General features: G+C 38.4%; 1 protein-coding gene across 5 annotated transcripts in view; it reads right to left on the minus strand.

Moving 5' to 3' along the window:
• LOC105930209 (rho GTPase-activating protein 42) overlaps positions 1-22,051 on the minus strand; it is a 129,616-nt gene extending 107,565 nt beyond the window's left edge. For 3 of the 5 annotated variants that reach the window (XM_036149644.1, XM_012868303.3, XM_036149642.1), the window contains exon 1: positions 21,677-22,050. In XM_036149644.1, coding sequence (XP_036005537.1) covers positions 21,677-21,830 — 154 coding nt within the window. In that variant the 5' untranslated portion in view covers positions 21,831-22,050. Of the gene's footprint in view, positions 1-21,676 lie in introns of all 5 variants that reach the window. The other 2 variants (XM_036149643.1, XM_036149645.1) reach the window with 1 other exon arrangement.
• Between the last annotated feature and the right edge of the window lie 247 nt (positions 22,052-22,298).

Below are 22,298 nucleotides of genomic sequence, written 5' to 3' on the forward strand. Positions count from 1 at the left end.
AAACTCTATCTTTACAGGCCTGCAGGTCCCACTAAGACCACATTTTTTAACCTCCTTTTTCTGAATACATAATGTATTGACTGCTGTCAGGATGGAAGGACCATTTCACCCAGTATAACAAAAAGTGTTTCTAAACAGTATTACCAACTATAGCTATAAAACAAACAGCACATATCTGGGACCCATAATAAAGTATCTAGATGATGTCACATGCTAAACTAGAAAACATTTCGAGGCAGACCTCACACTGACATACTGCTGCATATATCATGGGATTGGGTGCCTAAAACCTCTTTTTACATTCATTCAGAAGTTACCCTACTTAAGTTCCCTACCTCCACTTTTGTTTTTTCCTTTCAACATTCATACATACATAATTTTGTTGCAGATGAGGTTCGCATTATGCCTTATTAAATTCAAAATAAGCGAGAGCAGCTTACAACAGAAATATACAGAATGAAACAATGTGAAAGAATCACAGTTAGCATTAAATTAAGCAAGTAATAATATCGTACCAGAGGAAGTTCAGAACAGTACATTATTTGAATAATTCATTGACATGCAGTGTTTTAGGCAGGCTGGGTGGAATGAATCTGATGAAAGCACATCCGTTTCATTCATTAGAAGCTTGAGATGTGACTAAAAACTTATGGATGTCTATAAGGGAACCCCTTTTTCTACCAAAACAAATGCCCACATGTGCGTAACTGTAAGACTTGTAATAAAACATTTCATCAATCCACCCACTTGCTGTTTCATTTATTGACACAACCTAATCCAATTTCGTATACTTTTTTCTATATGGACAGGTCATTTTTTTCAAAAGATAAATGAGGATGTTTGATGTTTTGTTCCAGAAACATAAGGGTTGGTAGGACACCCACCACATAACATAGTCTTCGAAAATGCATACAAAGATAGCTAACAAGGAACCTCTGATAATCAATGCGCTGCCCGTAAAGCACTTTATTGTGTGCTTTTAACAACATTCAGTGGCAGACTAATTACTAAGCAACACATTGCTTGTGCTTTCACTCCTCTGCATATTTCTCAGTAGTTTTAATGAACTCTCTACTCAGATTGGTGCATAAAAGATTTGAACATCTTTGTGTACCTGCATAAATGTGTTCCATTAAAAGGCTACACTCTGCTTGAGAATTCATTTTCATCTTGAGAGTGAACCACATTTAGGCTTTTGCTTAGATGACTCACAGAGAACCAGTGGGCATTACCGCATCCCTGTACTTTAAATTTGTCTTTGTCATTTAGCGAGGAATTAAAAGAAATAAATAAAGAGCAGGTCTTCGGCTGAGACCTCCTCACTGTGTGCCTGTACATCAACACCGCATTAAGGAATACTAAAGCTACTTTATCTTGTCAGGGAGACTCTGGTGATTTCACATAAGAGGGTCTTCAAAGGGGAGTGCTTCTATGCCCCCAGCTTAATGAGAGATGGGGAGATCTCTTTGATGCAACAGTAGGGCGCATTGTGCCACTTTGATTCCATTTGGAGGGATTGTAACCGGGGAGCGGCCCTTCAGGTAAGCCTTCTCCCACCTGCATACGATCACAATTGCCTGTCATCTGCCCAGCAGGAGAGGAAGTGTTGCTGTGCGAGGGGAGCCTGCAGACTGAACCTTGCACTCGTGAAGCATACAGAAATGTCCCACTTGCTGGGGAACGAAGCCTTCTATCAATAAATGGGCTGTTTTGTTACAGGCAGTTGACCAATCTACAAACTGTTTCCTGTGTTAATATTGTCATTGAATTAAACATTAATAAAAATCGAAATCATGTTTAAAAATAGGGTGGCATAGATAAAGCCTATATACACAAAGTGTTTCTGTAAAAATGGTCTGGCTGATCTAACAGTTAAAGCAAGAGCAGTTATGTAGGTACTGGAGAGTAGTTAGACAGATATATGTTGTCAGACTAATTCATGGGTTTTTAAAATTCTAAGAAAAAACAAAGAGACACTGTTTCTTCAAAGTAGTCAGCTGAGGTGCTACATGTATGTGATTAAGATGCCTCCTGGGTGCCTTCCCTTGGAAATTCTCTTAGCAAGTCCCAGCAAGAGACCAGCTGGGGTAAATCCAAGGGTGCAGGCTCAGAACTCACTGGAGGGACTATATATACACACCTTCTAGCCTGGGAACACCGTGGGATACCCCAAAATAAGCTGGAGAATGTTGTTTGGGTGAGGATTTCCGGGATTCCGTCTTAGATCTGTTACCCCTGTGACCCAATCTCTGATGGTTGTAGTCTCGTGCATTTAAATGTACTCTCTGCTGCTCATTTTAGAAAAAAAATCTGCATTACTGGGCAGATAACGAGGTTTGTAAAAGGATATGGTTTAAAATGGCAAACCTTCTCCATTAGATTGTTGGCACAGGTAAAGTCCTATAATGAGAAACCAGGAAAAATGCCAAACCTATGTTTTGCTGTGCTGCATGCAGAGCTAAGATTGAAGTTGAATAATGCCCTCATCTGTTGCAATGCACTGTCAATCTGCTTTGCAAAAGAGGGGTAGTACACTTTTCTCTTCCTCACAAGGTAAACTTAATTTCCAACTTTCACATTGATCATAGTTGGCAAAGCTTATAAAGCTGATTCTGACTCTGATGTTAAACATTCATTCAGATTTTCTGTGTAAATTAATTGGTGACATTGTAACATTATACCCCAAGAGTCTTGTGCCAGCCCATGCCTAGTTACCGTTTACCAGACGGAGGACATGAACAGGTTAACAGTTTAGCATGTGCATTGTTTTTAGCTTGTTTACTTGAACGTTCTTGACACTGGGTCTTTGATAAGAGGCTGATACAGTGCCACAGCCTATTTTAAAGCTCTAAAGAAAAGATCAGAGTTATTACCCCTGCAAGTCTGCCGGAATGAAAAAAGCCAGACGTGCCAGCCTCCACCATAAATCACCAAGGGTATAGCCTTTAGACTGAGTTCAGAGATTTCCTTTTAAAAGGCGCAGACAACACATTTAACAAAACTTCTGACAGGGATGTTCATGGCTAGGAGGAAAACACTTAAAAACTAAGTGGAGCAGTACATTTGCAGTAACAGCCAGCAAATGACATATTCCTTATCTTTATTCACATACTTTCTTTTGCAACACCAGTCATCCAAAATGTGTTCTGTCCTATCCAATGTCCTTTAACTGAAATACAATTTTAACTTTGCTTTTCTCTAACTTTTTGGTTAAGGTTTTGCTCATACACACATACTGTCACTTAAATCCTATGGAATATCTCAGGTGAGCTGAGAGAGTGTTGAAAAGGACCCAGGATTATATAAGGTGCATTCACACCAGCCCCGTTTAGGCCGCTTTAATTGGACTCTGGTTCGTTTGCTCAGTTCGTTTGGGGAAGTGTGAAAGCATCAAACGATGATGCGGACCAAAAAAAGCAAACTCGGGTCAGCCTCAAAACTCAGGTCAGGACTGGGTTGAACTGAATTCTGGAGTGGATTGAATACATATAGGAATGCTAAGCACACTGCACTGAAAAAACAGAACTAAAAATAAGTTAATTGTTCTTTAAATTAGTGTATTTTTCCTTGATTTGAGCAGGTAAATAAGATGATCTACAAATAGAATAAGATTTTTGTACTTAAAATAGGAACAATTCATCTCTATCATCTTATTTCAATTGCAATATATCTAATTATCTTATTTCAGCGGTCAAAATACTCATTCCATTGGCAGATAATCTTATCTACCTGCTCAAATCAAGGATAATAACACACATTTGAAGAACATTTTACTTATTTTTAGGTAATCACGTGACATCAGCAATCACATGGCTATAATATGTTGACATTCCATTTTGTTAACACTTTTGGTCATAAGGTTTGGTTCGTTTGACAAAGTGCAGCATGAAAGCAAACCGCACCAGCTGAAAATTTGCAATTTGGTCCCCAACTGAGTCTACCAGACTATCAGGTGTGAAAGCAACCATAGAGAAATTGTGCAAAGAGGAATGGTCAAGAGCCTCGTAGTGCACTCCAAGTTTGTCTAATTTCATCAGAATAGTGATGTCCCAGCTGCATAAAAGGGGTTGTGCAAATTATTACCCACAAGAGTGCCAACATCAAAACGTTTTGTAAAAGGTTGAGTCTGACATTATGCCAAGGCACCAAATGACTTCATTTTTCACATCTTTTTCAAGGATGGCAGCAAAGGTAAATCTGGAGGAAGCGTCTGCGATCACACCTGATGAATCCCACAAGAATAAGTTGCCGGAGACGAAATAAGTTTGCTACGTAAAACGTCTGTGATATCCGAAGTTAAACTTCAACCCAGACAAGTTTAATGACTAAAGTTGCTTATGTCTAAACACAACCCCTCCCCAATGCAAACAGCACCAAACAGCGACAAATGTAAAACTAAAGGGAAGCAATTTCATTCCAACGTGAAACATAAACTTCCCTCTCTCGCCTGAACGCAACACGTTTCATTTCTGCTCTACGCCTCCAAAACGCAAACCGTTGTGCCTTTGTACATCCTCCCCAGTGTGCCACTCAGTGTGACAATCAATCTGACTGACAAAGTAAACAAAGAGTTCTCCGAAACACACCTCAGACTCAATCTGAACACATTTTCCTGCCCAGTCTGAGGGGGAAGCAGCTTTTAATCCCTTTATCAAAATCTATCCGCAAAAATATCCGAGCTCCTCGCTGAGCCTACTGCTTCACTCAGCTTTATTGCTAAACGAGTCACATAATGTGACCTCGGATTTCATTTCCACTACACGAGTTAAAATTCATATAAGTAGTCAAAGCTGCGGCAATACATTATAAATGCCATAATCCTGCAACACAAACCCAGCCTTAGTCACAGTCCAACAGGCGCAGACACTGAGCAAAACACATACACACACCCACACAGGGAAGGAGAATGATGTCAGGCCAAATGCTATCTGAGGGAGGATGGGGGATGGTTATACAAGCATGTTTACAGGACATTTCCTGTGGCTGTGCCTTGGGAGCATCATCTGTCCTCAGACAAACAAATACAAGAGTTCCCAAAGCTCGATGCTTTGTAAAGTTAGAAAAAAAAAAAAAAAATCAACGTACCCTTCATTAGCTTATTTAATTAAACAGAAGCTAATTACAGCTGTATGAAATCGCATAAGCGGCTCGGAATTACGCCTTAAATGAGGAAAGTGCTGTTTACAGATTAACAGATTTGCTAAACGCTGTTGTTTTTCCAGTAACGACCCCATGCGTGTCAGACGTTCATTACTTGATGTGTCCCAGGAAGGAAACGTCACATGTGTAGAAGGTGAACAGGCATGGCCATTAGGGTGCTGCCAGACACACATAGTCAGGAAGCATAAAAATGAGTTATCTTTAGGTCTGTGTCCGTCTTTATAACAATCATGTTACAAGACTCCAAACTCAAATTGGGTCTATGGTTTTGAACTGGCTCTGAAAGAGAAACATCCAATCAGTAAATAATCTGATGAATGTGATGATGGTAAATATAAAATAAGTAAAGAAAAAAAAATCCTGAATGTGCTTGGGTTTATTGTCCGAGCACAGAGCCAACAGTTGGGTCCTTGCTTTAAAATATGTAAAACCTTTTTCAGCAAAAGGCACAAGGGTGAAGATTCAGTTCACACTTGGTTCACACATCCTTTTTTCCTCCAAATGTTACAATGGTCATTATGGCAAAACACTTCAATTATAGTTTCATTGGCCCTCTGAACACTAGTTAAAAAATGAAGGACTTTGTCTCTGAGAACATTTGCAAACTGTATATTTTTTATTGCTTTTAGAGTGCTGATTTCTTCATCTCTGTGTTGCCTTCCCACTTATGTTGGGTACAGGACTGTGAATGACACTCATCAGCTTCAGTCAGCATCTTCAAAAGGGCTTTTGCTCTTGTTCTACGACTGATATGCACATTTTGCACTACAGCATGTTTATCTCAAGGAGACTCCATCTTTTTTTCCTGAAATGTATGATGACAGGAGACTCCACTGTATCAATTTTTTGAACACATAACTATGGCAATTTCAGGTGTCTGGAAACTGTACCTAAACATGATTAAGAATTGTGGAGGTCCGCGTTTCTTCTCCTGGTAACTTTGCTCATTTCTTTTTATTCTTCCATGATTTCAGGCTTTGCTTTACCAGACATCCGCGTTTGCCTTAAGTCAACCTAAATGTTGTGAATTATCCTATCAAAAGCTTCCAGAAGCCACAACAGCATCATATGGATTTTCCCAAATTCTTTAAAAAGGAAAGTAATCACAGCATATGTAACCTTCAGATTTTAAAGGAAGTAATAAAAAACAACTTATCACTATTCTGCCATATAGTGAATAGAAAATATTTGAGCAATGCGAACTGACCTAAAGCAGGAAAAGTGTAGTCTGATGTGATGTCGAACAATGAAAAAGAATGGCAGATGTCTTTTTAGACAGTATATGTTGGTACTTGGTTTCAGCTGTACCTGGCACACTCAAACTTTTCTGCTCTCCAACAGAGAGCTTTGGAGATTATGTTTACCACCCCCACCATCTTCCTCACTGCAGGTGGTGGGGAGATCAACTTGGGTTCTCATCCAGCCTTAGTTGTGAAAGTTTTAGTTGCTATAAACCGTTCAACTATTGCTCTGACTGTGGATATGTGCAGGCTACGATGAGTGGCTTTTTTTTTGTTGCAGAGATTTCCTGACTTATCGTGATCAATCTCTTTCTTGATTCTTGTTTTAGCCATTTTGGAGAGGGCAAGGGAAATTGGCCTCTACATCATGTCATATTTATACCCCAGGGGAAACAGGAAGTCAAGTAAAGTTTAAATAAAAAAACATGGGTGACACTAATGATGACAAAAACCATTACAACTAATTATTACTTTGAAGAGGATTTTACCTCCTTTTTGATAAAATGCGTTCAAATTAAGGGTTACATTTTTTTTATTCTTACATCATCCAGGTGCAGTAAACAGGAAATCTAAACCACTTACTGCTATCCTCAGTCTCCAAATGATGCCACATGCTAAAAATAACAGGTTTGCTTAAAAAAGGTCAAACATTTCATGCTAATAAAATAGTTTGGCTTGAAAGCAGCACAACCAAACTAGGCTTTAAAGGCCATGCATTATTGGCCTGAAACAATGATTACACAGAATATTACAATATGATTACCACTGTGGTCTGTGTTTGATTGATCTAACATGATGAGATCTGCTGCAACACAATTACAGCCGATAGGTCAGTCTATTAAATGCAAGTCACAGGAGGCATGTTTCTTTACTTTTTTCTTAAAACCTGATGAAAAAGGTGGAAACCATTACAGGTTTTTTTTTTTTCTGTGCTATTTAAAAGTATGTAAAACAGGCAGATTTAAACCTTATCCAGGATAAAAGATTAATTTAGCCAGCCTTACCCCATGACATGATTGTTTCTTCTATTTAGTAGTTAAGATTCAGATGTCCATTTCATGAAAGGGACTTTTTTGTTTATGGCTGAAAAATTCTGGGTAAAATCAACTGAGGTCTGATGTGATTGGTTATGCGTTACTGTGTAAGCCACTTATAAAGGCTGAATTTGATCATATATTAAAAACAGCCAAGAGCAGAAAGGGCGATATACGTTGGCAGAATATTGGTTGATAAACGAGCTTTGTCCAGCAAAGAGTGCTTGCAGAAAATAAATCTGAAGAAGAACAAACAAGAGAAAGTGTTTGCTATTTTTTTTCCACATAATAATCTTAGACATTTTACCAGAGGGCTGGGTGGAAAATATCTTCAAGAAACTAGGCGTGAATAGTTTGGGGAATGGCAATCATGCAAGCATGTCGCCCTTCCAGAATATGTTTCAAACATTTTTCTTTTCTTTTTCTTAATAACAATAAGACTAGCTTTTTGGAAGTTCCTTCTATACTATAAATATTGATGCATGTCAGCAAAACAATTCAGTATTCAATATACGCTCTACACAAGACTGAAACGTTCTGAAAATGTACCAAACAGTTTAAACCAGAAGTATGCACCAAATCACACTTTTTGTGTACAGTTATGGAACTGTCCAAATGTTGCAGGCACTACAACACTGTTTGAGAGAGACTTCTGACTTAGATTGTTTTTAGTGTTATACAATATTAGGGAAACATAAGTTTCCTTTTCAAATCTTCCAATTATTATGTATATTACAATAAGCCTACATTCTTCTTACTACTCTCAGTTTTTACAGTGTCCCCACACGTTTGCTTGAGATTTATGAACTTGGTGACAAATATCTACTGTATATCAGTTGTGGGGATAAAAGCACATTGGGAGCCTTTCCAAGTGGAGAAATCCAAAGCAGTTTTAGTGCATGACACATTAAACATTTTAGCCAAACCAATACTGGATCCAAGCAGTCCCTTGCTTTATATTCTGAGAAATTGGGGAGTGGTACCTTAGTAGTAAGAGCAGGACATTACTTCTCCGGTTTGAATTCCAGATTGCCATTCTGGGTCAACGAGCAAAACCTTGGCCCCAGAATGTTTCTGTTCTATAGCCTTATGGCCCCTAAGGGGTGGATTAAATGCAAAGAACACATATCATTGGAATGTATGTTGCAATGACAAACAAAGATGATGATAATAACTACAGAAAGGCATCAAAGGGCAGTTTCCTCTTTTACATCCCACACAGCTACTTTAAATGTTTTCACATTTGTTTTATGTTCATCATTTGGTTCCAGTTAGGCCTTGTGGCGTCGTGCCCACGGAGCTTGGTTCAGAACTTGCCCACCAACTAATTATTTCCCTTGTGTGTGTGGTTGTTCACGTTCAACTCACAAAGGGATAATTAGTGTCTTTATTGTACTGAATCATAGCAGTCAAGCAAGAGGGATTAATGAAAGTCAGCAGTCGTTATCTACACCAGGTGTGAACAGTGGCTGCTAACACAAGACATGGCTCCGCTAATGACAGCAGCTGCTGGGAGGAGATCTTACTTGCACCTGACCCAACTGTTAAAAAAAAAACAAAAAAAACATTTAAAAACACAGTTTCTGCAATTTAGGATGTCACGGCTTTCTTAAATTTTACGATACGGTTTGAAGTCAAAGACACTTTGTCTGGCATTAGTATCTAATTATATTTAACATAAAATGTGCATAGCTATATTTTGATTTTTATCAGTGGGCCCCCTTGGCTTTAAAAGTCATCCTGATTTTTAGTGTGGCTTTTAAAGGGACTACCAAACAGCATGTTCCAAGCTTTATGAAGAAGTTGGCACAGTTTTTCTATATAGGAGTCCACTGTCTCTTCATCTAATCTCAAAGTGACTGCACAGTGTTGAGGTCAAGGCTCTGTGGGAGCCAGACCATCTGTTGCACTGCCTCTTGTTCAGCTCCTGGCTAAAGATATTTCATCCTCGCTGTTCCTGCATGTTGGGCGTTGCTGTCTTGCTGAAAGAATTTTCAGACCAGTCAGGTCTCTTGCAGGAATTTTTGTAAGGATGGATCAGAGACCAATAAAGCAAGAAGCTTAAAAGGTTATTTAAAGTATTATTATAGGGAACCGTTCATGGTCAGCATTTATTTATGAAGATATGAATCTGTAGTCAGTAAAGCAAATTAAACTAGATATAAAAAAGAATAAAGAGAAACAAGAATGCTATAAGAATGCCTACAGCATTTACACTAATTAGATTTTTTTGAATATTCTGGTAATACTGACAATGAATGCAAGAACGAGAAATAAATAAAAGTTTAGCATGTACAGAAGAACTGAAGACGCTAAAAACATCTTCAGTTCTGATACAATAAAATATTACTAAGGCTAAGATAAGAATTACCTTTATTGTCCCACAATTGGTTGTGAAAGTGGCAAAAACACCTAGAGTTACACACCAAATCAGTAATGAAAAACAAGCTAATCTAATCTAAATTTAGTTCAAACACAACAGAGAACAAACTTATCAGAAAGGCCAAAATAAAAGGTAAAAATAAAATCAGAGCAAGTAAAAATGAAGTATTCAAGTAAAACAGAGGAAATCCAGCAGCCGATTTACACAACGGTGTGAGAAAAATATGCAATGCGCAACATATTATAAACTTATCAGAAAGGCCAAAACAAAAGCAGAGTGAGTACCACACAGTTAGTGATTCACCAATCAGCTGCTTTTCAATCTTTTTAGATAAGTTAAAAATAAAAAAAGAATAAAACACTGATTTTCTCAAAAACAGCTAAAAGTATCTCTCTCTCTCTCTCTCTCTCTCTCTCTCTCTCAAAAATGTACAAACATGGTAACATTCAGCTGGTTATGAGCAAGTGGAGTGTACCTGGAAAAAAAAACACTGAATGTGGCTGTCTCCTAAATAATACATTCTGTCTCACACACCTAAAAACATGAAGTGCACAATGTCAAAAAATCTTAGTTTTCAAGATTAATTCAAAAATAAAGAACACCTTTGAACAGCTCTTCTTAGACTGTTAGAGATGTTGGTAAAGCGTTCATGAATTAATTTTAACTACACATGAGCAGAACGATCAATTGTTTATATTGGCAGCAGAGAGCAGTCTGTTTACACCGCTCCGCGGTAAAACAAAACTTTGTTTATTTCAAAGCAAAGACATGATTGCTATTTAGCATGTTAGAATAGCAATTAGCATGATTAGCGCGGTCGGCATGAGGTCTCTGTTCATATTCTCTGAAGAGTTAGTAGACCCTTAACTTAACTCTGAGATTTGCACATGACTGCCAACATTTCCAAATGTCTGTCTTGGTATTTTCCATGACGGAGCAAGCTCTAAAGGATGAAACAGAGAAGCCTTCCTCGTTTCAAGTGAATTTTGTGTTTCCTCTTACTTGCGTTTGAAACACCTCACCAATGTTGAAAAGAGCTAACCATAACTCTAATTCTCACAGTAACAAGTTGCCAGTGTGGCCTGTCAGGACTCTTGTGTGAGGCGCTTTGACAGATGAAGGGAAAAAATACGCAGATCTTTAGTTTCTGACTGGAGAAGTCACAAGTCATTAAATTGGCCATTTACAGCTGACTTCTCGTTGCAATATCAATATTACAAAAAACTAAACTGATGTCTTAAAGGGCTATAAATTTCATAAACAACATTTAACTGAGGTATTTTAATTTACTGCTATTACCCTTGGACTTAAACTGAGACAGGGATTTCTAGTTAAACCCTCCTCACAACTGAAGCCAATGACATTCTAAAATTCATCCACAAACTTTGAAGGCTAGTTGAAGAAGCTGGGTTTTCATCCATTGAGAATTTTTTGTTAAATTTGATATTTTCACCACACTGGATGTGCATCCTACAGTTACAAACCGACAAAAACATTGATAGAAACTGGGCCAGAATATCTTAAAGTTATTAAGTGAACCTAAACCCTGAATCTTGAGCATCGCCTGACTTTGAGTCTTATTAATTTTGAAAGAGACCAGGGACATGGTGAAGTATCAGCTATAGGAGACCTGCAGAGCTTTGGCTTTAAAGTTTTTAACCACCAATAATGCAATGAAAGTCTAAAATGTTTAATGTCTTTCTTGAAAAGTTTAGTAAAAACTGGAATGCTGAAGCCTTATTTGGTATTAAAAACCTTGCACAGGATATTGATATCCTGATACCAGCTATCCTCCACAGCATTAATAAAACATTTAGGAGGATATTGGTGTCCAGAAGAGCTGCCATGCCCACTACCCGAACAGTTTCTCTGCAAGACAGATAAGAAATAGGATTGGCCCTGCAGGTCCCTGGGAAATGCAGACTCATTCACACAGAAGATGTGTCGATCCATATGGTTAAAGCTCTAAAATGTAAATTCTTCTAAAGAAACTAAAGTGTTCTTATTCTTTTCTTTTGAATTTAGTTCAGTTTGCCACAGTCAATGTAAACATAACGGTCAGGCTGCACAATGTTAGATAATCCTACAATGGCATTTTTATTAATAAACATTGTGACAATAATATCAGTTGCCATAAATTCACAGTTTCCTAAATTAAATGCTTTTCATCTGTCATTATGCATGTTCTCCATGGGCCTCAGACGCATCTAAGGCACTACAACTGTTATACCCATAGGCTTTTACTTCAGTTTGAAATAGCTTTACATGATTGCTTTAATGCTTTGCTGAGTGATTCTCTCATATACACACGGTACTCTTCCTTACATGTTCTGCATTTTCATGGCATATAAAACAAACTGATTAATGCCTCCTGCATTGCCTTTCTATGGATCTGTTATGAAGGAATACTTAATTTGATCAAATAACCCTAGCTGCTAGACATGTTGTTTATGTCACAAATATGTGCCACTGCTACAGAATTTTGCAGGTGCTACGCAAATGTCGTTGCAATGACCAGAATGTACCATTTCATGCTATGATATGCAGGCTCTCTGTCTGTGCTGATGAAGATCTACTCATACTCCCCAAGCAGAATGCTTGGAGTGTGTACACAGCTGGGCAAAGTTGGCTTTAATTACTGAAAAATTCAGATAATCATCATCATTTGACTATGTGGAAGGACTAGGATGTGTCTAGAGTATTAAACTTCCAACCCATGTTGCTAAGACAACAGTTAAGTATGAAAAAAACCAAAAACAAGAACGTAACCCCATGGCAAAACGTATATTTTACACCTTTAATCTAAAACACATGTGCTATATGAGATGCAGGGTGGAATATAAATACTCTGTATACTTCAAAGAGGGATGACATTTATTTCATAAAATTCACTTCATCATATTACGTTTAGAATCCTGTAAGGCCTGTTTTTTAGTATGCCAACACACATAAAAACTGGATAGCAGCAGCATAATTACTCTGTACTGCAGGCATCAAAGCAATGTTTATAAAATCTCTGATTATGGCGAGTTAATATTCAGTGTATGCTGCTGGTGAAGCTACCTCCCAAATTTATCACACTGCAACCTCTTATTACTGTTGCCATGTTTCCCTATATGAATGTTTTAAGCATCGTATATTCGGAGCTCTATAGCCAAACAAACTATACCTGTCACAGTGGGCAGCTGCAAATGTTCTCCAAATTACTATGGTCAGGTTATTAATATTTTATTTATAGTTTCAAACAAGTAAGATAAAATAACTCTTGCATTCTAAGTATTATACTGACTTCCTGTTTAATTCAAGTTTCTCATTCGCTCCACTCGCTCACACCAAAATATCATAGTTACTCCTTGCACAAGGATAACATTAGAAGACCAAAGCCTTTCAGGTTGGGGCCCCCAAGCTTTGAAATAACTTTCAGCTATTAAGTTTGGCTAATATATTAGTCTTCTGATCATTATTAAGCAAAGCATGCCTCTTTGAAGAATATTTTATTGAAACGAAAATCTGCATGCAGTCTTTAAGCTGTTCTTCATCTTTTCCCCAACTTTTTATAACCTAATTTTTAATCACATCTGTTTAGATTATTGCTGGGGGCTTTTTCAAGCACTGCCGACCTTGCACTTGTTTTCCCTTTTTTTTTTTATTTCAACTGTATAATTAGGTCTGCCATTGTAGACCAGCGCTGATGTCAAGCAACAACACATTTGCTATGTGTATACCAGGGACCAGCTTATAAAAATACATTCATACGATATGACAGCCAGAGAAATATCACCATACAGAGTATGTTACTAAGTATAATCAGCAAGAGGACATGGAGAAAATGCAAACTAGAAACAACACTATGGGGAACAGAGTGGAAGAAACAGCTTAAGACCACCAAAAAAAGAAGTCATATGTTGTATTACCTTGCTATAATTATGGCTAACAACAGATGACTGAGTGATACGATCAACTTGCTTACACCTATGGTAATAAAAACAAGCTTAAATAGGTCTGGTCTTCATTTGCATTTTAATATTCTGTAAATGTTGGTACATCTGTTTTTCAGCATTTTTATAAGGATTTCAGCATATCATCATAGACGAAGTATTATGAGCAAGGTATGGATGTGTTGTTTTCTTTTCACAAACTGCTATACTGCTTGCAGGTTTTATGTTGTATTGAGCTAAAACTTTTGCGATGAACATGATATTTGATCGTAACCTACATCTGAAGTTTGTTATAGACTGTCCTCTACTAAGTCACCAGGGCAGTAAAAAATCTGGTATCATAACAGCTTGTTTTGTTTAAAATTAAAATTTGACATTGTAGAATGTTGTGTCAGATATAGCAGAAATATCATGTCACGTTTTTCTACAGTAAATCAAAGTTTATCAGAATTCCACCATTAGAAAATATGACAATGCATTTAGGCAAGAGCACATAGACTTTCATCTAGCTGTGCAATGTTTCCAACTAACAAAGTTTCATTTTGGGGAATTGACATAAACTCGGTGTCAGATTCTGCAGCCAAACTCAAAAACTGAATTTCAAAGGTTAACGACAACATTCAGATAAAGTGTTCTCTGACTCTATAAAACTTAGTTTATGAATAGAATAGAACAGAACTAAGAGACAATTAGCTAAAAAGAGAAGAAGGAGAAAAAAAGAAATGTAAAACTGAAGCGTCTGCACAAGAACATAAAACAGAAATGGACCAAATCTGCTATACAGGCAATATTAAAATCTCTTTGCTTTGGCAGTCCTTCAGCATGTTCCAGTCCTTCCCAATCTAATACCATCTTATCGCCCACCCCCACTAGTTAGTCGTTTTCCCAGAGCTTCTACTTAAGCAATGTTCTGCTGAAATTTCACCCACAAATTTTCTAAAGCCTGCAGGTGAATTCAATTTCTCTGTTCATTAAATGCACACGAGTGTTCATTTCCTGTTTATTAGATTCATATAATGTGCATCAGTGGGGGAAAAAAAATGGACCAGCCCAACTGACAGAAGACCCACATAAAAAAAAGTGGTAATAACTTCGCCCATGGATCCAAATTGATGGTACTGTGTGAGGTTTTTTTGCATGTGGTCCACAGAGGGTCGCTGTAATAGTGCTACAATGAAAGAGGGCTTTGGGCAAAATTTTGAGAAATGCTGTTTTGACATATGCGCTGCAGTGCAGAAATCTTTTTTATGAGATTTTGTGGGGGAGTGAACAACTCCCTGGAATGACATCAGAAAAAAAAAAAAAGTCAGAAGATGTGTCAGATTTGGGGAGAGATTTGAGACGAGACACAAAATCAGGGCCGAGGCAGGTGGGCAAAGTGGATGCAAATGTAAACGTTCAATAAATAACCGAATAAAATTCATGGACATGAGGCCTGTCCAGGGTGTACCCTGCTTCTCGCCCAATCACTGGTGGACATAAGAACCAGTCCCTGTGTTACCATGCAAGAATAAGTGGAGATAGACAGTGGATGAAAATAATTCAAGAGTCCAAAGCCTGCAGCGATCCAGCAAACAAACATGGGTGACAGAAGCAAATGAAGACGGGCATGTAACACAACAATAATATGGTTATTTAACAGGGAAGGAATGGAAACCAGGAGTACACATCCAGGGATGGGTGATAAGGGAAATGTAGAAAGGTGAGTTCATCAATAAACACATAAATAAGACAACAAAATCCCAACCAGACTATATGGATTGAAATTATACATGGGGAAGTAAATGCTTTAAATTAACTCAAAAGATAAAGCTAAATTGTGTTTGATAATTTCTATAAAACTAAATAGTAGAGAAAAATCAGGCATGACACACACTTTATAGGGTGCAATTACTGAGCTATTTAAGAACATCAAAAACATATTGAAACATCCATCAAACAATTTTTTTTCTTTTTTTTCCCTCAGATCTTTTCACTCTTTCAGGTCCTTTAAGAAGTCACCATATTCAGTGGCACAAATTTGCTCAAAATCAATTTGAGTCAGAAATAGTTGTTCACATTTCTTTGGTCGTCTAACATTTCTTAAAACTTAACATCTTTGAAGAGCCAGAATGGAGAAGGGGGCTGAACGAACAGATTGGGACTTCGTTTGCAGTAATGTGGCTGCTGCTACAGTCTTTTCTGTTAAAGAAAGAGCTGAGCCAGGCCATCTACATTCTGACCCGTGGTCATGAGATACGGATCATGACATAAAGAACAAGATCCCAGAAGCAAATAAGCCTCCTCTGTATGGAGGCCAGTCTCAGCCTGGAGAGAGCGAGGAGCTCGGTCACCCCGGAGAGTTCGAATTAGAGCCGCCATTTCTTTTCATCGGAAGGAGTTAGTTGAAGTGTTTCAGGCATCTGATCAGGATGGCTGCTGTGCGTCTCTCTTTGGAGGTTTTTCTAGGGACACCCCACTGGGAGGAGACCCCATGAAGAGCCAGAATTCACTCGAGGGACAGATATTCCTGCTAGATTAGAAACTGGCGGTCATTGGATAAGAGGAAGACTCTGGACAGGTTACCAGTCCATCGCAGGACATTTATAGTCAGGGTTCAAAACTTGTTAAAATCATAAGGAATTCATTGCAGTATGTGCAGTTTCTGTGCTGCACTTAATAATGACACACTTTAAACTGTCTCCATGGTACTTCAGGTAAACCTCAACATCTCTACTGTGTGCTTAACTGTGAAGCCAGTGTTATGTATATTTGGTCATCTGTGCCCACCCACCTGGGTCTGCCAGAGGTCTCTGCAAATGTCCAGGTGCAGCATTGATTTTTAAGAAATGCTTGGGCTGCACACACCGCCAGCTACAATTATACTTGGATAAATAAAAGGACAGCAAAGGAAGAAAAACAACAACACTGCTTGCTTTTTCTTTCCTTTTTCTTTTAGAAATGCTGTAGAAAGAGATCTGATGTTTTTCCAGTGTGGATCATTTATCTCTCAAGTACTCACGTTTAAAATGAGGTGGGTCAGGCCTTAGGTCTAATTGCGGCCTAATATTTTGACCAGAACAATGTTAGCTCCACCCACTGAATTTGATGGTTAGGTCTGATTGAAAAATAAAATATTAATAGTTAAATAATTGCATGGGGTTTTAAAAGCTATTTTATCACGGATTACATTACATAATTATTATTTGGGAGTTCCAAACTTTCGGCTACAATAGCAGAGAGACCCCTGTGTGTGCAATGCATGTTCACTCACTGGCTTGTTGACACAGAAAATCAACCAATCACAGAGTAACTTGCTGAAGATTACAGTATGCATTAGAGTGTGGACAAAACGGATTTGAGTGACTTTAACATGGATTGTTGGTACCTTGTGGGCTAGTATGAGGTCCTCAAAAACTGCTGATAAACTGAGGTCAGTACTCAAAACCATCTTGCAGGTTTTATAGACATTGACCCAAAAACACATCATATCCAGGGAGCAGCAATTATGAGAATGAAAAGGCTCTGTTAATTTCAGATGTGTGAGGATATTGGAGCTCAGATTTGTTGACGAAGAACAAACTTTCACAAACTTTATATTTGTAGCAAATGTATAGTTTTAGGTGATTTTAACATATACTGGCAGGAAAAAGGTGCAAATTGAAATTAAAATCAATAATGGGAAAATTCAAATCAAGACAGATGATGGATAAACCCACTAGAATTAACAAACAACGTAAAACACCAATAGATTAGATTTTTTTTCATATAGGCCGGAAAGAATAACTAAAATATACAAACTTATCACTGGGCTCTCAGATCACAATATGACACTAGTTGTAAAAAAGTTAATAAAACAGAAAATAAAGTCCAAACAGGAATTCCAAGAACAAAAATAAGTGACTGTGAGCTTGACTTAAAAATAATATATTGGGATATTGTTACAAAGGAGTTAGATCTAAACCTAAGTGCAAGCAAATTTGTTTGTACATTAAGAGACTTAACAAATAAGTACACTAAAACCTAGACAAGTAAACCAAAGAAGTACTAATTTCCATGGTTCATTAGTGGCATATTATGAAAAAACAAGACCTTGGTCTCAGAAAGTATTTGCAAACAAAGAGTACTATTCACCACCGCATACATACTGGGCTCAGAAATCAAGTCACACGATGAAAAAGGCTAAAACTACTTATACTAAAATGATCGAAGAAGCCAATGGAAGTAGTTTCAAACTTTGGCAACACATAAATAGATTATGAAATTCCAGTTAGAAAAAACATCAAACAATTGAATGCCTTAAATCTCAGGGGAACCTTATAAATGACAACCAGTCCATCGCAAATGATTTTAATAACTTTTTTTTATAGAATCAGTTCATGAATTAGCAAATAAGTTTTAAGAACACACAGCCACAGGACACAGATACAGTACAACTTGATAATAATAGCCAACGTTTCCAAATAAAAGGTCTAAAGGTATAAATATGGGAAATTTATAAAAGTAATCACAAATATGAGTAACTCCACGTCAAAGGACATTCACAACCTTAACACCACCTTTGTTAAAAAAAACACCCAAGTAACCTGTTACTTACATTGTCAACCTCTCAATGTGGACAAACACATTCCCACAGAGCTGGAAAACTGCTGTTATTACACCCATCCACAAATCAGGCGACAAAGACCTAGCAAGCAACTGCAGGCCATTTGCCCTCCTTCCTGTAGTCTCTAAAGTGCTGGAGAAAATTGTTGTAGAACAATCAATTGAATATCTGGAGTCGAGGCAGCTCCTACATCCTCAGCAGTTTGGCTTCAGACAAAAGTACTCCACTGAAACAGCCAACTGCTGTTTGCTGGACGAGGTGAAAACCTTACTTGACAAATGCCATGTTGCCTGTGCAGTGTTCTAAGGCCTGAAAAAAAAAGGCCGTTGATTCTGTGGATCACGGCATATTAATACTAAATTACAGCAATTCAACTTGTCATCAGCAGCTCTGTTGTGGTTTAAGTCCTACTTGGAGGGAAGGCAGCAATGTGTTAAGGTTGGTGCAGCTAAATCTAATCTCTGTCCTAATGACATGGGAGTGCCCCAAGGGTCAGTATTAGGACCCCTATTATTTATAATGCACATAAATGACCTGCTGGACTGTTGTCAGGGTGTTAACTCTCAGCTACATGCTGAGGACACAGAAAAGCCGACTCTCGCAAGGAAGCACCTGACACAGGCCTTACTTAAAGTTTCAAAGTGGCTTGAATCGTCCCACCTGACTTTGAATGTCAAAAAACTGTTTCAATATGTTTTTCCATCACTGCATGGTTCTCTGACAGTACCTTTGATGTCCGTCTAAATAATGAAAACAATCACGGATGCAAATGAAACAAAATACTCGGTTGCTATTCTTGACAAGTTTCAAAATCAAGTTAAAAATGTATGTGAAAAGGTCAAACCTAATTTGAATTGCTTCCGTTTCATCAGTCGAGAGTTACCTCATCATGCAGCCCTGTTGCACATGCATGCAATGATTTTTTTTCACATCTCTTATATTGCATTACAACATGGTCTCACGCATCCCTTTCCAAGCTAAAGCCAGTCATCTCACTGTATAATCAGTCTATCCAGGTCCTGGACAAGAAACCTATAAGGTGGCATCACTATGACATTATAAAGAAGCACAGCCGTTTTACTTTCGAAAACGTTGTACATTTTAGCACAGTGAAACTAGTTTTTAAACGTGTGAACAGTCTTGTATCTCCTCTGTTTTCTGCTCTTGTTGTCAGACGTCAGGGCCCACTTAGACCGTCCACTCGAGCCTCAGTCAGTGGGGACTGTATGGTCCCAATGCTCAGGACATCTTTTGGACAGTCCAGGTTCTCATCTAAGGGACCCAGACTGTGGAACTCTCACCCCACTGACTACAGACTGATATTAACACATTTAATAAAAGATTAAAACAGTGGCTGAGGTCAGGACAGACATGCTCACATAACAATGCCAGTACATGAATTAGTTTTAAGTTTAATGTATACAATTATCTGTTCACTTGCATTTTAAATTGTCTGCTATTGTATGTAATTGTTTCTACTGTACAATTTTACCTTTTTTTCCTAAAAGCCTCCTATGGACTGCTGTTGAAAGTTAGCACATGTGCCAATACACTTCAAGCATTGCATCCGGTTTGTCCAATGTACATATAGATAGATAGATAGATAGATAGATAGATAGATAGATAGATAGATAGATAGATAGATAGATAGATAGATAGATAGATAGATAGATATCTTTATTGTCATTTTGTATGCACAAAGTGTGTACAGAACAAAATTTTGTTTGCATACAGCTTGAAAAATCACAGTAAATTGCACTAATTTTCAGGATAAAGATGCAGCAGCGATTTATGTAAATAATTGAAATGTAAAACTATGTAATGTCCATTTAAAAAGAAAATAGCTAAAATAACCACTCAGGTATGCAGAATACCACCCTTGAACGCATAAAACGTTAAACTTGCTGTAGATGAGGTTCAGCAGCAACACCAGGTGACACTGTGCTCTCGAGTTCATCTACTACATTCAGATGGTGGGGTCAGAAATCAGCCTGAGCAACATCAAAGCATGCATACATCCTGTATTCCACCAACAGTTTAAGCTGGTGGTGTCATGGTGTGGAGGATGTTTTCTTGCTACACTGAGCATCCCTTAGGAGCCGCAACCTACCAAGGAACTGTTGCTGACTACGTATGTCCTTTTATAAGCATAGAATCGTTTGATGGCCACTTCCCCAGAATTATGCACCATGTCCCAAACCTTAAATGACCTCAAACCGGTTTACTGGAAACCACAATGAGTTCAGTGCTTTCAAACAGTCACCGGATCTCAATCCAGATAAGCACCACTAGGATGTAGCGGAAGATTCGGATAAATCTGCAGCAACTGTGTGATGCTTTCTTGTCAACATTGCCTAAGCTCTCCGAGTTTCAGACACCTTGTTGCATCTGGGAAGTGAAGGATAAAGGCAGATCTGAAAGCGAAAAGGGAACCAATGCAACGCTAACAAGCTGCTCACTAATTTAAAAAAAAAAAAGCTTCTGAGTGTAGTTATATTAACGCATTATTATTTTAAAATAAAAGCATACACGGTTTAGACTGAAGGCTGGGTTTAATTATACTCTTAAGTGTGCAGAAAATGAAATTAATGAGTTATCGGTTAGTGAATACATGTATTCAGTCCCAACACAGATGTTTTCCTTTTTTATAAGGCATGTGCATTTCTAATCCTCTTTTAACAATCCTGTGTCGGACATTACAAGACTAGACTGTGATTCCCACATGCAAACGGAACAGGAAGTCCAGCCTAATAAGCAGGGTGGAATTTGGTGCTTGGAAGGAGAGAGGGCAATGATCCATGACAAAAACTGACAGTTTCATATGAGGGGCCGTCAGCTCATGCACGGATTAAAGTTTACAACTCCTCTGCCTCTGATGGGAGAATCATTTGCCATTATTAAACCGGTTTATTAAGAATCTGTGCACTGTGCACTAACTGCATCCGTATGTCTGACCATGGCTTGGTGTCTGGTAAACTGAGAAGTAAATGGATTCACCTCTCAAGCAACTCCGCTCTGAGCCTGCTCTTTATTTTAGGACCCATAAACCCCGGCCGGCGCATGCAAAGGAGGCAGACGCAGTGTCAATCAGCCTCAACATAATGAATTATTTGCGGCGTTTGCTGTTGATTGAAGCTCTTTAGCGGCAGCATCAGCGTTTCCCAACAGGAGACCGCAGCTTATTCAGAGAGGCTCCATTCAGACGGAGCAGACGCAGACTTCGGTAAACTGCAATGAATGCGTCCCTGATTGCAAGGCGCCTGTTGCGCAGGTATTTACACCTTTATTTCTGGATTCAAGGAGGGGGGAAAAAAAAGTGGCGTAGAACAACTTACTCTTGAGCGCAGTGATCAGCATATTTCCATCCTTGATGAGCTCCTTGATGAATTTGTTGGTCCGCTCCAGTTCTATCTCATGGTACTTGAGGCGCTCCCTGAAGTCCGGGCTGTCCAGAAAGGAGTCGCTGAACTCCAGCGCTGGGAGTCCCATTGTTCCCGCAGTAGCAGCGCCGGGGCCGGCTCTTCAAAACTTCCCTAACTCGATCGGAGCGAAAGTTTCCCCCGTTCACATCACGCAGCTCAGATACTTTTCCAAGTTCTCCAAACAAAAAAAGCGCTTTTCCTGCCCCACTTCGTCTGGTACTTCCGCTTTGAATTTCTTTGCTTTTTTTCTCTCTCTGCTACCTTTTCTTGGAAATAGCGGTCGCATGACTCCTGCTGGTTAGTTCCAGATATTTAGCAACAGCTGGACTGCCCACCTCCGCCAGTAAAGTTTGGATTGGATTGCGAACGTTATTATTGTTTCTTGGAAGCTGATGAGAAGATGCGTTGATGGCTGTCTGCTTTGTCTTACGTTATCCAATTTTAGATTACATGCTGACAAAAAATAGTTGCGAAAAACTAAAGAATTAAGACTAAAGAATTGCTAAAATGAAAATAAAATTGGATGTCTTGCATG

The sequence above is a fragment of the Fundulus heteroclitus genome, chromosome 18 (genome assembly GCF_011125445.2).
Source record: "Fundulus heteroclitus isolate FHET01 chromosome 18, MU-UCD_Fhet_4.1, whole genome shotgun sequence".
NCBI classification, from domain to species: Eukaryota; Metazoa; Chordata; class Actinopteri; order Cyprinodontiformes; family Fundulidae; genus Fundulus; species Fundulus heteroclitus.